At 43.1% G+C, this 16813-nt stretch overlaps 1 protein-coding gene across 2 annotated transcripts in view; it reads left to right on the top strand.

Annotated features, from left to right (window-relative positions):
• PDE8A (phosphodiesterase 8A) overlaps positions 1-13080 on the top strand; it is a 310375-nt gene extending 297295 nt beyond the window's left edge. For both annotated transcript variants that reach the window (XM_019504133.1, XM_019504132.1), the window contains exons 18-22: positions 1929-2146; positions 3071-3203; positions 9628-9792; positions 10703-10832; positions 11533-13080. In XM_019504133.1, the coding sequence (XP_019359678.1) occupies positions 1929-2146; positions 3071-3203; positions 9628-9792; positions 10703-10832; positions 11533-11639 (753 nt within the window). In that variant the 3' untranslated portion in view covers positions 11640-13080. The remainder of the gene's footprint in view (positions 1-1928; positions 2147-3070; positions 3204-9627; positions 9793-10702; positions 10833-11532) is intronic.
• The last annotated feature ends 3733 nt before the right edge of the window (positions 13081-16813 follow it).

Below are 16813 nucleotides of genomic sequence, written 5' to 3'. Positions count from 1 at the left end.
CAGGTAGACAAGCAGTTACTTGTGTGAGCCACTGAAACGCCTTGTAGCAAGGCTGGTTTCTCAGTGTGTCACTGTGGCTTGAAAAAATGTTGCCTTTGCTTGAGGTTCCAAGGACCAGGGAAAAGGTGCTGAGTTGTTATTGCTAAATGTGACCCTGCCATTGAACTGCCCGTGGAGTAAATCACATGTGATACGCTTTGTGGCCCCAAGAGGCATTTCGTTTCCTGAACTCTCCAGGAGGAACATGCCCTACCATTTTGTGGGGAGGAGCTTCCCTGCACTGCAGAGCAGGGGGAGGACATGGCCCTGCCTCTTTCATACCCTTTGTGGGGCTCTGAGGAATAGGCACAGAGCAGTCTCTGGGCTTCAGTGGAAAATGTGCTATTCTGCTGATCCTTACCCAGGTGGCTTCCTCATACCACATAACTTCATCAGGACCCAGCAGAATCTGGCTGTGCCCATAGCTGGAAATGGCACCAGCAAACTGATTGAGAAATGTGTCGTCACAAGTCAGATGGTGTGTCCTTTTCAAGGATCCTGCTTCAAATTCTCCCCTCTGATTTTCAGACACAAATAGTATCATATAAACAGCACCTAACAGGTAGAAGCAAGCCAGCACCAGCGTACATTTTCAGGCAACACTTGTGTGCTACTGAGATGAGACTACTCCGTAGTCAATGCATAATCTCTCAGTCAACCTTTTAGAAGTGGATGAAATCCTGCATCCATGATGTCAATAGCAAAACTTGCAGTGACATCCATGGGGCTTGACTTGCAGCTCACATTTCACCTACCTTTGGAATATTCCAGTGCCAACTAAGGGATTGGGCATCAAATGACCACTAGCCTCAATGGATACTTTGTGTCCAAATCCTAAATGCAGCTTTGAAAATCTTAACTTCTGATTCTTTCACTTGGGTTATTAAAATTTCTGCTTAAATAGTTCTGATTAAATGATACTTTGTAACAGGTCTTATGTAAACATGGTTTGCCTTTACAAACTAGTTTTCTTTTGTGTACCACCACAAAGTTTTCAGAGACAGTTGGCCCTTTTCTCATTGTCTTTATAATGAAATGCAAAATAGTCAAATGCCTATTGATGAGGTAAAGTACTGAGAAAAACTACCAGAATATAAGCCAAAGCGCTTATCCCAGTGCACGCTTGTTTCATAGAGTAAACAGTTTATCAATCACCAAAAATTCCTCGTAGAATTTTTTCAACTCTAATCCGAAGACATTGCTTTTTAGAAGTAAAATCATGTAAACATTTCTTGAAAGACTGAGGGCACTCAAGCCTTTTTGCATGTCATTATGAATTTAACAGAAAAGGGCGTATAGTAATTGATTTTCCTATCAAAATGGGCTGGTGTTCTGTGAAAACTGTTGGTTTAGCTTTGTTTGTTTTTGCATTAATCTTCCTGTTTCTAAGCCAACATACTCTCAGTTTTTGAGTGAAAGTGGCTTCTGGCTTGACAGTTTTTCAAGTTTGATGTATTTTGTTAAACTTGGTAGTAAGCAAAATTCAGAAAGTGCAAAGGGCCTGCTTGTGCTAAGACTGCTCCTGAAGAAAAAGCACTACCCATTTGCTCCATCTATCCACACCAAAGCCTGGCAGTCAGCATAAAGCTTAGAGTGGCCCCCAATAGCCCAGAGTGCACGTACTAGCACCACTCTCTTGGCTTCTCTACACCACAGCAGCAGTGTGTCCAAGCAAGAGCAGAACCAGGCACATATCAGACCCAGAAGTTTACCAGACTCTTTCCCTGCCAGAAATGGCCAGAAATATCATGGCAAGTTCCCTGAAGTATATAGTGATTTTTCCATGGCTCCCTTTACAACATCTGACCCTAAATCTGCAGAGTTCTCACTTTTGCCACTAGGATTCCTAATGATTCTGCCGGAAATACTAAACATCTTTCTTTTTTCAGCAAACATTGGATCCCATTGATGAGGTTGCTGCTCTCATTGCTGCCACTGTTCATGATGTGGATCACCCAGGAAGAACAAACTCTTTCCTGTGTAATGCTGGCAGTGAACTAGCGATCCTCTACAATGACACTGCAGTACTAGAGAGCCATCACGCTGCCCTGGCTTTCCAGCTCACTACCCGGGATGATAAATGCAATATATTTAAAAACATGGAGAGGTCAGTTTGAAAGGTGGAATGTTCCATTAACCACAGATTTTTATTCTGTGTATCTTACAGCAATATCAATAATGCAAACAAACTCATCAGAGGACAGTAGCTCCTTCTTAATAAGTGGACTTAGCCAGGGGGAGGGCTGGCTCATGAAACAACACCTACCTCTCTTATCCTACAGGGAATGTAAAGTATCTATGTACCTCTTATTTTTATTACGGTCTTCCCAAGGAGCCTCTCTCGTGGGTTGGGACACCACTCTGATCAGAACTATAAGTTACTGCCATAGGTGACTGGTAGGGAGACACGGGTGGGGAGCACATGCCCTCCCTGAGATTGGCCGCCGCTGGCGACTTCTGCAGGTGGTTGCTGCTCACCAGCCCACCACCAATGTTGCCACCCACAAATTGTGCCCCCCCAGTTTCCATAGGACCTATGAGCCACCCCTTGGCTGACCCTGTGTATGTGTACTGGGCAGAGAAGAGAGGAGAGGGCTCAGGGTGCTCCTTGCTCAGCGGAGGCATCCCTGGGTGCTGTTCTGAGAGATGGGCATTGTGATGGGAGAGGATGGCCATGGCTGCCTCCTCTGCACATTCTTCAGTGTCAGCAGTAGTTCATTGGGGGGCATGAACCACAGCTGAATGTGCTTGAGAGGCGTGTCCCGGCAATATCACTGCGCAGATGCCACCTCCCTCCCACATGTTACTCACAGAGGTCAAATTGTGACATAATTCTTTACACCAAAATAATACAGTTATTTAGCAAAGAACTACCTTGCAAGGCATTTCTCCCCGCCTCTCTTTCTCCCCCTATATTTCTTTGAAATGCAAATGATCTGCAGCACTTTTTCGGCTGTAAGGTTTGGTCAGTTGGAGCAAACAGCTCTCAGCGCACAAGCCAGCTTGTTTAATTGTTTCCTCCTATATACAGGAATGAATATCGAACCCTGCGTCAAGCCATTATTGACATGGTCCTAGCAACAGAAATGACAAAGCACTTTGAGCATGTCAACAAATTTGTCAACAGCATTAATAAACCTTTGGCAGCACTAGAAGAAAGTGGGGTAAGCCAGACTGTAAATTCTTTTTCTAATTGACAGGCAGACAAAGAAGAACTGGGTTCTGATCATCCAAATCCAAAGAGGATTCTGAGAATAAGACGCATAAAACCTGTGTGAGCCAGCCACCAGAAACAGAGGGAAAGGGAGAGACACTTTCATGTCTTGCTTATACTTTAGTCTAGGATGGGTTTTTCAGAGATATATGGAAGTAACTTGGATGTCACCAGATTAGATATGGCTAAAGCTAGTAGTGTTTTGGGGTCCCATGAATGCCCCAGAATCTGGATTATTTTGTTAAGTGTCACAATTCCAGGAACAGCAAAATAGGTGGTAGTCCAGAGCCTTTTTGGTTACTGACATTTGATGACTGCATAGTCAGTTGCCTTTACAAAAGGTATTGATGGTTTCACTCAAAGATGCAAGGAAAAGGGCAGATGCTCATGCTGCAAACCCATCGGCATTGTTGGCATGCCTTTTTTCCTTTTCTGCAAAGGTGCCAGGGCTACTTGGGAACAGAGATTGAATTGCTGTCTTAATCTTAGTGCTCTGGCCCACAACTCAGTCTCCCCACCTCCAAGCCCCCATCTCCTTGCCCAGCCAATCCCAGTTTACTTTCCTGGTTTCCAGACCCAGACTCTTTGTTCATCCAGTCCCAGTATCTTCCACAAGTTCCAGTCTTCTCCTCCCAGCCCCTTTGTCTCAATGGAGAGGCTGGCTTTTGTCCCTTCTAGGTTCAAGTCAGCTTCCTCCTCTGCATGCTGTTGGCCCTGAAAGTTGTTGGTTCAAGAATACAGGAGAGAGAGCCTCCCTATTCCCAATTCTGGGCCTAGACCCAGACTTGGCATGTAATTGCATGGAAAGACCTACTCAGCCATAGGCATAAATAAGTCTCGCCTGAGCTTATATTTTCTATGCTTTTTTAATATTTTTAAAGGCTTATAAATTAGGCAGTGGAATTTCACAGAGGCAATTGGCCTGTCACAATGAACACTCCAAGCCAAATGGCATGCCCTTGCTCTAAAGTATGTGTAATACTACATTTTCTTGAAGAAAAGATTGTCAGAATTTTTCAACATCAGCAAAAACAACATGTATTTTTCTATTCCTTCTTTCTGGAAATGGCTGAACCAGTTTGGCTATTTTTTTCTGCAGGGACTCAGGCTGGGGCAGACATCTTGGCAGAGAGATGTTTAGCTCGAATAGTTAAAGGTTGGCAGAATTATGAGAAACAAAACAGGGTCTTGTAAGGGGATGTGTGAGTCTAGAGCCCAGCCTGCAAGCACATCTTCAGATGGTTTCTTTTCAGTTCTGCCTTTTGTATTATGTCTTCCTGGCTGTAGAATGCTTTGGATCAATACAGTGGTTTACCTAAGAACAACGGGAAGGCATAAAGACTCCGTTGTTGTTTCACTGGAAAATTGTTGACAGGTGTTTTAATGGAACCATGAGGCCAACAAAATGGATGATGAATAGTTGGGCTAGATACTGCTCTGTTCCAGTACAGAAACATGTCAAGAGGAAAAGTTGCAGCAGTGGGAGGAGTGAGGATTCTTTTTCATTTTCAGGCACACAAAGTGGCTGAACAAAATGAGGTGTGCTGCTCATGCATGATGGCATGTTTCTGTTTGCCCATCTGCGATAGTCTGTAAATCAAAGAGCCATGTGATGGCAGCCATTAACTTCCCCCAGTTTAGCCAAACCTGCCCTTTCAACTCTGCCTGTCACTGCAGTGGAGTGTAAAAATGATGACTCCCTGAATGATTTGTTTCCCAACCAGAAAGAAGGGAATTAAGAGGGAGGCAAAAATGGGGGTCTTCTGACGGGATGCGGGGGAAAGAACAGACAAGATTAGGTTGAGGGAGAAGATTGGAGGAGGAGTGCTCTGTCATGGTGGGGAAGAGGGAAATGGCCCACAGCACTGGGAAGAATGGGGGCGCATAGAACCACTGGCAGGTAGGAAAACCGGGGGACACTGTCCTGGAAGCAGTGGGAAGGACACATGAGGGAGCAGGTGGGGAAATTATAGTAGGATGAGAGGAAGGTGCATAGGGAGCTTGGAGCAGGGGAGGGTGAAAGAAAATAAGGAACCCTTGCTGAGGGCAGCACATGGCCTGAATAAGCTGCAAAGTGTGTGACCTTCTGCAATATTCATGTTGTCAAAACCTCTGATAACTAAAGCATCTAGATGCAAACCCTCCTTGCAGAGTGTTCCAGAGCATAGACTCAATAATGAATATTATTTTGCTCCTTCAGCAAAAGAGGTTGTTAACATGTTTGGTAAATGCAGTATATTCTAAGATAATCAAGATAATTATATGAGGTGTTCAAAAAGTACGGATGCTGGTAACACTGAGAAATAAAAAGATAAAGAATTTCAAAACACAAGTTAAACCTCAGTGCTAGCTAGCTGCCTTTGAAATATAAACCAGGCACTTCCTCCATTAGGCCACACAACTGCCAGAGGAGTTGCAGGTGGGAAACTAACTTCAAATCCACAGATACAAGTGAGGATTATTAAGGGCATAGATAGTGACTTTCCCCTTCCTGTGAGCTATAAGGTCTTATCACATGCTTCTTCTCTCTATCCTTTCACCACCTGCATCCTAACATGTATTGAGTGGCCCTTTTACTGGAGCTAGTCACAGTCAGCGAAGGAAGAAAGTTGGAGCAGGGTCTTAGGCCTCCAGTCCTCTCCATTCAAACAAGAGCAGAGACAGGTTCAAGTCAAAGTGTAATTCTGCCCAGGCTCATAGTCTGTGCAGCCCCACTGATTTCTTGGCCAAACCTGTCCCAAAGGGTATTCTGCAAGATGTACCTGTGTACATATTTTCAGAAGGTGAGAAAAAAGGCTTCATTTATTGTTTTATGTAAACAATGAAACAAAGCATTTCGCCCATTTTATCTGTGCATTTCTCCATGGAGACAGGATTCTGGGCTAGATGGACCATTGGCTTGACCCAGCATGGCACTTCTTATGTTCTCATAAGCTATTCCTATTAAAAGGACTGTACTGTTTGAGGGGTTAAAACAGCACATGTGCCGTGTCTGTTGTTGGCAGGGCAGAAGTGCAGCACCTCCTCTCAAGGCTGGTCCTGCACAGGATGGCAGTGGCAGAGTGCTCTCCTTCACTTGGCCTCAAAGTGCTGCTGGGGCTCTGCACTCTTTGTAGGCAGAGCTGCCAAGTGTTTGTTCCAAGTGGGACAGTTCCTCTTGCAGTATTTTTTTAATACATACGTGTTCAAAGAGCCATGCTGAGGAGTTACTGTTGTTGCTTCCTTTCTTCTTTTGTTCCATAAACTGAAAAAAAAACCCTTTCCAGCTCCAACTTTTATCCTCCCATTTCCCTTAATGATGTCACCTACATTTATGACAGGAAGCCAACATTTGACATGCAGAGACACCTCTGTACTCCCAGCAGGATGCTGGGACTAAGCCTGTTAACAGATTCTATTCCCGAGACATCTGTCCACTGACAAGAAATGTGGCTTTGCTGTGAAGAAAGTCCAGATAACAGAAGCAAAATCCATTCTCAGTCCCTGGAGGTTTACTCAGCACAGTAATCCACAGTGTCCTTTACTGAATAATCCTTATTCATTTTCAGCCCTTACATTTTATAACTTGTCTGAAACAAGTAGTTTTAGGGTTTCTGTTGCTTTACTTTGCCTCTTCAGTCACTTGTCTTAAATTGCAAAACTGTTTACATCTGCTAAGCTCATTCAGTAACTAGTTCACTTAGCTGTATATCTAGAAGGGGCGGGGGGGGAGACACAGAGTAATTTAGAAATTCAGTCTTGTGGGGCCTGATGCATCTGAGTAAATAAAGGGCCATTTTCCAAATGGCTTTGTTTTAGCAGGAAGGACTTAATTAAAAATTAAATAATTAAAAATCTGTGCTAATTATAGACTGGGATGGTAGAAATTCAGATTCTAGCTGCATTGGCTGACCATAATCCACGTTTACTTTAGCCTTGCAAACCCTGGAAATCTGTCTAGCAAGAACCTGTTATACAACAGGTGCAGGAACTGACTGCTTTCATAATTATATTGCTACCAGCACACCTCACAAATGGTGAATCCTTTATTCTATACACGGTAAAAATGCAGAACAAAAGCCAGTCCCTGCCTCACATAACATAAAATCTGATTATCAGACAAACAGGTTGATGAGCCAAAGAATCAGTGAAAGAATTTGGCCAACATGATTGACGGTGGTCCCAGCCCACCAAAGGCCTTCTCACAAAGGGCCTTCTCCTGCTCTGGTAAAACTGAAGGAATGTTTTTTCTTACGTTAACAGGAATTGGATTGGGTTGAAAGATGGGTTAGGTCAGTGAAGGAGCAGACCAAGTAACTGAAATAGATGGAAATCAAATGAGGGCAGTGTATGGAAAGGGAGCAAACGCTGCTCTTGTGGGTGACAAGATGTCAGGACAGGACTCAGGGAGGGGGGACAAGACACCTGGATTCCATTCCCTGCTTTCCCTGTATCAGCTTGTAGAGGTGCACTGATACATCAGTCTGATATCAGATTGGCACCAATATGAAGAAAATTGAGTGTATCGGAAATAGGCTTTTTTTGCCTGGTGCGGCCAATAATTTGGCCAATAAGTGCCCCTTGCATGTGTGCAGCTGCAACACGTAGGCAGCAAGGAGCACAGCCTAGCAGTGTGGAGAGCTGCATCCAGCTGGTAAGTCTGTTGTGGTGGAAGGGGAAGGCGTGTAAGGGGGCAGATCAAGGCCCCCATGGTGAGGGAGGGAGTGGGGCAGGAGCTGGGGTAGGCGCTGCCCAGCCAGGGCGAGGCTGGGTGCGGGACAGAGCCGCGGCTCATCTGGGGGGCATGGGGAGGGGGGGGTCCCACCACTGCATGCACCCTGGGAAGGCATGGGGGGGTATGCCCCCAGATGTGCACAGGGCAGGGGGGCTGCCACTACAGGCTGGGGCCAGGGTTCCACCAGGTTGTTTCTGGCAGGGGCTGGGCCGAGCTGTGCTCAAAGTGGGTGGCAGGGCAGCACTGGGAGGGAGGTTTGGGGGGCTACAGTGAATTTTGGGATGGCTGAAGCCCCCCTGTAGACTCCCTTCCAGCACTGCCCACCCCGAGCACAGCCCAGCACAGCCCCGGCCCCAGCCTGCAGTGGCAGCCGCCCTGCCCCACGCAGATCAGGGAGGCACACGCCCCCCATGCCCTCCCAGGTTGCATGCAATGGTGGGAGCCTCCCCCTCACCCTGCATCCCCTGGATGAGCTACAGCTCTGTCCCATGCCCTGCCCCACCCCATCTGGGCACTGCCTGCCCCAGTCCCTGCTCTAGCCCCACTCCCTCCCTCACCACAGGGGCCTCGATATGCCCTGCCATGCCCCTTCCCTTCCCCTCCCCCTCCCTTCCACCATAACAGACTTACCAGCCAGTCAAGCTGCTGGGTTGTGTATCAGAAATCGGATTGGTATCGGCTGATATGCTCCTTAAAAATCAGCTATCAGTATCATCCCCAAAAATCTCTATCAGTGCATCCTTATCATCTTGGGCAAGTCCCTTCTGTGTCTTAGTTTCTGCACCTACAAAAGAGACACAGAATGACAATTCTTCCTTCTTTGTAAGGCACCTGGAGATTTATGGATGAGAAATTCATACATACAATCTAATTAGTGGTAGCACTTATGGCCCTGTTTTTAATCCACTCTGCAGCTATAAGGCAGACAAGCATTCCAGTTCTTAGAGGTGCATTTTTAGGTGTCTTGCTTCTAATGCCCTGTGCCCAGAAATTCAGAGCTTAGGAAGAAGTGACTTTTCAGACACAGCTTGTAAAACACTTTGTTTTTTAGCCCTTGCTTGGGTGAATTATCATGCAAGAGAGAAGTGCAGCCTAGGGTCTAAATATAGCTCACACGTCTTAAGTGGCCCACAGCCACTTTTTCTTCAGTCCTACGATGAGGAGGAAGATAATCAAGACCAAGTTTCATTTTGTTTTTTAATTAATTGATCTAACAGTGGTGAAGGCTCTGAAAGCAGAGTTCCTGTTCAATAGCTAAGCAAACCAGTGGCCAAAAGGTTTGCTTGTACACGCCACTGTTTAATGGCACTCTCCGTTGAGGAAGAATGGGAAGAGGTGTGAGGGTGGAAAACTTCATGCATGGGAGGATTATTAAGAGCTGATATTGCTAACAATAGTGCTGCTGTCACACTAGTTGATCTCATAGTAATGAGGCAGGCTTGTTTGCACTGAACAGGTGCAGGATGGATGGATAGATATAAGTTGTATCTCTCTACTTATGTGCTTCTTATCACTATAATACCTAAATATTGAGCATGCTAAGAATGCAGAACTGGGGTCCTGTTGGAGACATTGGGAGTTGTGTCTCAAAGCAGAGAGTGTTTGAACACTTGTGCAGAAAACCTTCTGATTCATTGCTTTTCATTCTGAAATATTGCAGAATAATGGTGATGGAGACCCAGTCAAAACCGTGCTCACATCTCCTGAGAATCGTATCCTTATAAAGCGTATGCTGATAAAGTGTGCAGACGTTTCCAATCCATGCAGACCTTTAGAGCAGTGCATTGAATGGGCTGGTCGTATCTCTGAGGAATACTTTGCACAGGTAAAGTAGATAAAGGAGGTCAGAGAAATTCCAGCTGAGTGTTTCTAGTGGTAGCCTGGGAGGAAGTGGCAATCTGACTCCCCTTACTCTCAGCCAAACTTTCCAGGCTGCACTTTTCTATTCCAGGTATTAGTTTGTATTTTAAAGTAATGAATATTGTTGGTAAAGAACTATTGCCAACTCAGATGTGAACACATGGAAGCTGGCTGTCACTACCAGGCAGGCTTTGAAAATGGTCGTCTTACGCATGGCTTAGTTTGCAGTTTGTTTTTTTTGTCCATGTTTTGCCTAAAAGTGAACTCCAGTCACAGCATGCAGAGGAAGAAGGTATTCTGCATATGTGTATACTGGCTGTCTTTCAAGGTTAGGAGGAGAACGCGAATGTTGGGCAAGGAGCATGTTCAGTGAGGCTCGGAAGTTTGAAAAGAAAGCAAGGAATAAAGAGGCTGAGTTTTTAGCTAGGGGGAGAGGGGTGGGGGTTGCTGGACAGCTACCCTTACAGACTGATTGCAAACCACATTCTTAACTTAGGCCTGTGTGCCTTAGCAGAAAAACAGGGCTCTTCTGGTATAGTTAAAACTCCATTTCTCACCAGAACTGGCAATTCTGGTGCTTCTGTTGGCCCCAAAGTAATTTTAATTAAAAAATAAACCATGAAATGCCACAAACCCTGTGTTGTGAGTAGATGCAGAAAGTAAATGTCTCCTTTTGTGAGAAACACTGGAGGGCACCATTCAGTGTTCTGTGCATCTGCAGCATATATCTGCTCTCACATTCAGAATCACTAGCTTGTTCCATTCTTTTAATTAAGCAGTAGCACGTACTAGTTGCTGTCCAACCATCTGCCACCAAAGGAAGTTCATTACTAGAACGATGTGTCAAAAATAATCACTTGAATTTTTCTTTGCAGACTGATGAAGAAAAGAGACAAGGTTTACCTGTGGTGATGCCTGTTTTTGACAGAAATACTTGTAGTATCCCCAAGTCCCAAATATCGTTTATTGATTACTTCATCATGGATATGTTTGATGCTTGGGATGGTAAGCAGGCTTCTGCAAGAAATTCCCTCCTGATAAGAATTTTGTAATTGTTTTGAGAAGACTGCGATACAGTATTGGTGCCTTGTGACTCCAAATGGGAGGGGGAGCCTTGCTGCATTCCCATTTAGCCCAGTAGCTTAACTATTGCTCACATGTATTTTGATACTATGAAGAATTCTTGTGGCTGCTTTTAATATGCCATTTTTACGCAAAGTTTGGTTTCCTCTTTATTATATGACTGACTTGCATGTTAACTGAACCCACTGGGATAACATCATGAATGTTCTCATATAATTTTCTAAAGCTTAAAAATTGCTAACAGCCATTTCTTTTCCCTTGCTGTCATGAGTGATTAAAGTAGTAGGGATGGTCACACTCCCATAAATGTCAAATCGTCCATATATAGAATGATGCCTTATCAAGCATAATGGGTATAATCACAATTGATGGAAAAATGGTCCTTTCTATTGTTTGCATCACTGTTATTAAATATGTAACATTTAACTAGCTATTCTGGGATGGTGCATAAGTGACCTCAAGAGCTGTAAGACTAGAACCATTTCAGGTATCAATGTGACAGATATAATCCATCCTCCTGAACACATACAGTTTCCTGACTATTTTCAGTTGTTCCAGAAAACAGAATCAAGTGACCATTTCAGTTCTGCAGGCTAAATACATTGTGTCCTTTTTTTCCTAGCATTCGCAGACCTGCCAAATTTGATGCAGCATCTGGATAATAACTTTAAATACTGGAAAGGACTAGATGAAAGGAAGCTCCGAAGCCTTCGACCACCACCTGAATAGCGATTAGGCCAGGGTGTGTAATTTACCTAACCAGATGCATATTTATTCAAGCTCACTTTTGTTCATGTGATTTCAGATTTGTTTTGGTCTCTTCAGTATTACAGTAAGGCTAAATCCATGCACTTGTGGAACTGTCCATTTTAAAAGAACATGAAATCAGCAGTTGACTCCTGCAAACTATCGTGTATGGACTCCAATGAAATAAGCCTATGAAGCTGAATTACACTGGATTGCTGCAGTAACTGTACTGAAGAGGGTCTATTAGTGAACATATTTTTTTGCATTATCTTCATACCAATATGTGAAGCTTGAAGACATCCTCATAAAAAGGGTGTACTCTAGAAGATTTTGCTTAATCCTCAATTCTGAAAGTGAAGAAGTGTCTATTAATAGTGACTCACAGCTTTTCTGAGAAAGCTCCATGCTTTTTATAAGCACTTAAGAACAGTTACGTATAACAATCAGACATTTAAACTGCAACTCTTCATGAAGGAGTTTTTGATCTATGAAAAATAGATGTACTCTATTTTTTCACATCACAGAAGGTGCAATCATTCACTTCTGAGCACTACTGAAAGTGAGTTCTCTTAAAGAAATTTAGTAGCAAATGTAAAAAAATAACAAGAATTTTTGAAGTTGATCGTTAGCATCTATGATTAAAATGATATGTTTTATTTATTTTGTTAGATGTTCAATATTTTCTATGAATTTATAAATACTTAAAAGCCAAAGCCAACTTTAGATGCATTACAAATTTACATGATTCATACTCATTAATATACATTTAATTGATGTACAGACCTTTTATTTTCATAATGCAAATACAAAATACTATACAATGATACATTTTTATTGCACTGTAAGGATAGATGTGTATGGTTAAATATTGTCTGATTTATCTTAATTAAAATAAGTTTTATTGAAAGGTCTCACTTGAGAGTAGTAAAATAAACAAAAAAGGTATACTGTCTAAGCAACAGAGCTGCAGTACTTATCTCTCACAATCCTTGTGATGACCATATGATCTTCCCTTTGATTAAAAAACAAAAAAGTTGGAACCTTAATTTGTTTCCACCCCCCTAAAATTTTATAATTAAGCTCCCTATCAAAAGTCTGCCTTATTTTATACAGTATTTCTACAAAGCATTCCACAGCATAGATGAGGGGAGTAATACTAAATATTTAATGAATTTCCACATTTTATAGCCTATGTATTTTCCTCTGCAATGATAAAAATCTTTACTCCAGAAGTTTGTAAAGGCTGTGTACCTTCACAATTTGAATGAAACATTCACAGCAAAACACCAGAAAATAATAAAATGTATATTTTAAGAAGTGTCAAAGTTCTAGCCATTTCATTTGGAACATTTTCTTTATTTATTTTTTTAATTTGCACACTAGCAGATAGAGATGTGAAATTAAACAATTTCTTTTAAACATATCACAGACTTGCTATTTTTTCTTTTGTTGTACTTTGATTGGCATCCAAACTAATGGTGTAGCTCAAGGCAACGTGATGTAGACATGCACTGTGAGTTCAAATCCTGGTCTTGGTGATTTTCCCAACAAGTCTGTTATGGTGATCTACTATCCTCTGCCTCTAGAAGAAGAAACAACCATGTAGTCATGCTGCAGCCCTGGCCTACTTCTTTGCTCCACCATGGATTTCTCTGTCATTTCGCAAGTTCCTGTCTCTCTCTTTGCCTCTGTTCCCCATCTATACAGTGAAGCTAAGAGCACTTCCCTGCTTTATGGGACCGTAGTGAAGACTAGAGATTGTGTGAGGTGTTCAGATACTGTTGTGCTAGGTGCAGTTACAAATCTTAGATAGATGCCCTGTCATTTAATAGAGGGAATTGTTGAAGGGGAAAAAAGACACTGTAGATGAGGTTTATGACTCTAAAGGGGTATGCAGGTCAGGGGACTGAGGTACTGGTGCTTGAACAAGTTGGGCGTCTGGTTTAAGTAACAATGCTTATGTGCCTTCATACTAACAATCTTGATACTGGTTCATTGGGATTGGTGCTCTCTTCTACTGTTGTTGTCATGTTGCATTCTGGATACCTACCCCGCAGTTTCCAGCACAGCTCCTTGAAACTGACTTGAAGGAGAATTCACAAAACTGTCGGGAAACTTTTGAAGGACTGTGGGGAAAAGGGTCAAACAAAGATGAGGAGGACCAACCTCACACCTGACTCATTTTCTTAAAATGGAGAATGCTGTGACATTGCTGAGTCTGACCATTTTCTCTTGGAGCTGCTAAAGAGCATTATGCAAGTGTCTCAGATTAGCCTGAGGAAAGCACTGAAGGGTGTATTACCAAAGTTGGTGGACAGGCAGCGATGAGATGTTAGATTAGTGCTGTAGCTCTGTGCATTACTGATTGAAAAGACCCAGCACTTCAGGCCTGTACCACAGCTCCAGCTTTGTGTGGCTGAGCTGAGTCCTGAGACAACCAGCTCTGGCTGCAGGACACTCAAATGGAGAAGGAAGCCTCTTTACTTCTTTAGTGTCTTTTGTCCAGGCTTGGCAGCATCGGACAACCACAATGACAACTCTGCTCAGAAGGGAACATGGAGACAATGTGCTCCAGGGGAACTGCTTGCCCTGATATTTTGCCAGTCTGTTGGACATTAAAACAAGCACTTGTATGAGCTTGGGGAGTCTTCAGTGGGTGCTACTGTTGTGGATGTTTCCTTGGATCTCGATGGTGAGCTGGGTGTAGTCACAGTGACTGACATGCTGGAAGGATGTCTTCCTAAAGATTTGGGCTTCCTAAACTTCATGATACAATAATTTATTCTGTGTCTCCACATCAAGCTCAGAAAGGCATTAACAGAACAGGCTGTAGCCCTATGATGATGCAAGTTTCTTGCATAAAATATAGCTGAAGTTTGCATAGAGTGTGATACCAGAATTTTTAAAAAGTGCCCTTCAAAAGCAGGTAGCAGGACATGCAACTCTGCAGAATCAGCCTTCCTTCTGTCTCCATCTTCACGATGACCTGGCAGACCAGTCAGTAGCTATTAGTTATTTTGCAATAGAATCAGGAGTCCCAGATGCAAACTGGATCTCCACCATACTACACACCGTGCAGACACAGGACAGAAGATGGCCCCTGTCCCAAAGAATTTATATAGCTATACCTCGAGTACACAATACGAACAGATGTAGGGAGGCTGAAGGTGAAGTGGAGATGTCTGCTGACTCTGCCATTAGCAACAGAGCTATGATAACACCTGCACTTTGAGGATAGGATACTATGTGGGAAAGGACAAGCCAGGTGGTGGGTAGGCTATGGAGTTAGGAAATAGCAAGACATGAATCAGTTTCTGCACAGGCAGAAAGCAAAGCTTTTGACACTGGATGCTCTGACTCCTGTCAGCACCTCCTGCAGAGGTGGCCAGGAGAAAGGAAGAGAAAAGCATGCTATTGTATCAGGGGAGGTTCTATTTAACCCCACAGTGAATGGAGTTTTGAGCCCAGGGTATGGGCTTTGTTTTGGAGCAGTTTGGGAAAGGAACTTGATCATGCCTGATTGTAAAGGATGAGCTATCTTGGAGGTGTAGCAGATGCATAACAGCAGAGATCATGAAGGGGACATTGACTTCAGCACAAACAATTGCATTGCAGCTGTGGCAGCAGCAAATCCTACTGCAGTGTATGAAGGAGTAGATGTCCCCCTCTAACCTTCCACCTGCTCCAGGGACTCCATCCCTTCCTTGCCTTATACTCATCATTTCATCTTATTCTTCTCTTCAGGTCCTTGCCCTATGCAATACAAGCACATTTTAGTCTCCCCCATTGTGAAAAATACATACTTAATCCTCTGCCTCTCTAGCTCTTTCCCCATCTCCAAATGTATAGGAAACTATCTACAACTTCTGCAGTTGGCTTCTTCTCCAGTTCAGTCTTTGGCTCCCTACACTCCTGTCTCTGCCTTTCCATTGAAACTGTTTAAATTCTCTCTTCCTAGACACAGCCCAAGAACTTAGCTCTGTGTCCTCCTTACTCCTCTGGCTCACCTTTGACCAGTCCCAACTTCTCAAAAGCTTGTCCTCCCCTAGCTTTTAGCCATTTTTGGTTCTCCTGTCTCAAACAACATTTCTTTGGTGGATCTCTCTCTCTGCCTTTATCCTTCTTTTACTGGGCATCCCTCAGGCTCCATCTGTATGTAGGTGTACCTGTCCACAGGCATGGCTTCAAAAACCATCTTTATCCTGATAACTCCTAAAGCTACCTGCCTTCCTCCATACATCTCTGACTTCTCTAGATGTCCAGATGGTAAGTTAAGTCCAACAGAGCCAGTGTGTTTGAGCTTGTAGATCTTTCTCCACAATTCCTTTGTACTAGCTCTTAGTTTTCACTTATTATTTTTAACTACAGAAAAATAATGTAACAATTTTTCTCTTGCAAAGAACTCAAACACTCATAACTATGGATTTCTGTTTGAAATATCTGGGCTTATCTTGTGAATCATGTTTGCAAACCTAATAGTGCTGACTTTATATGGCACCCTGATACACCCTTAAAAGGATCTCATGGCTCCCTGGTTGAGAAATTTGGAAGAAATCAAACTTCACGTTGTGGTTGAATCAGAACTGACAGAGCCAGCTTTTCTTTATTTAGGGCTATACTGTGATCACAGGGAGGATTTCATACAGCAAGGGGAATCACCCACTTGTCTGTTTCAAAGGAATCCTCCTCCTGTCTAAGTTTTCAAGCATTTTTATACTTAAGACAGATAAAGAGAAAAAAAATACAACCTTGGAGAAACTGAAACAAGTTTACTTAATTGGACATCTGTGCACAGGGTAATAAGACATGCAGGATTTCTTATCTCAAAACATGTAACTGAAATAAGCAGTATCAGCACTTCTGTTTTTCTAGTCAAGTAGGCCAGAAGCCTGACTAAATTTACTCCTACATTCCCTAATTTTCTGTTATCAACAAGTTAGATATTTATAGCCATTAGCCTTTCAACTTCTAGTTTTTCTTTCTCTTTACTTTCTGCTATTTCAACATACAAATTATATACTTTGTTTCTGGTTGATGGGCTATTCCCCATTTGCTCGGCAGCACAGCTTAAGCAACTTTATATTATCATAAACACTAGGCATACTCCAATAAAAACGACAAACAATATCAACAAATTATGAATGACGGTAGAGCCT

The sequence above is a fragment of the Gavialis gangeticus genome, unplaced genomic scaffold (genome assembly GCF_001723915.1).
Source record: "Gavialis gangeticus isolate Ggan-Ray unplaced genomic scaffold, GavGan_comp1, whole genome shotgun sequence".
In the NCBI taxonomy this organism is placed as follows: domain Eukaryota; kingdom Metazoa; phylum Chordata; order Crocodylia; family Gavialidae; genus Gavialis; species Gavialis gangeticus.
Note: the sequence above shows the minus strand (reverse complement) of the source record. Positions and strands in the feature narration are given on the sequence as shown.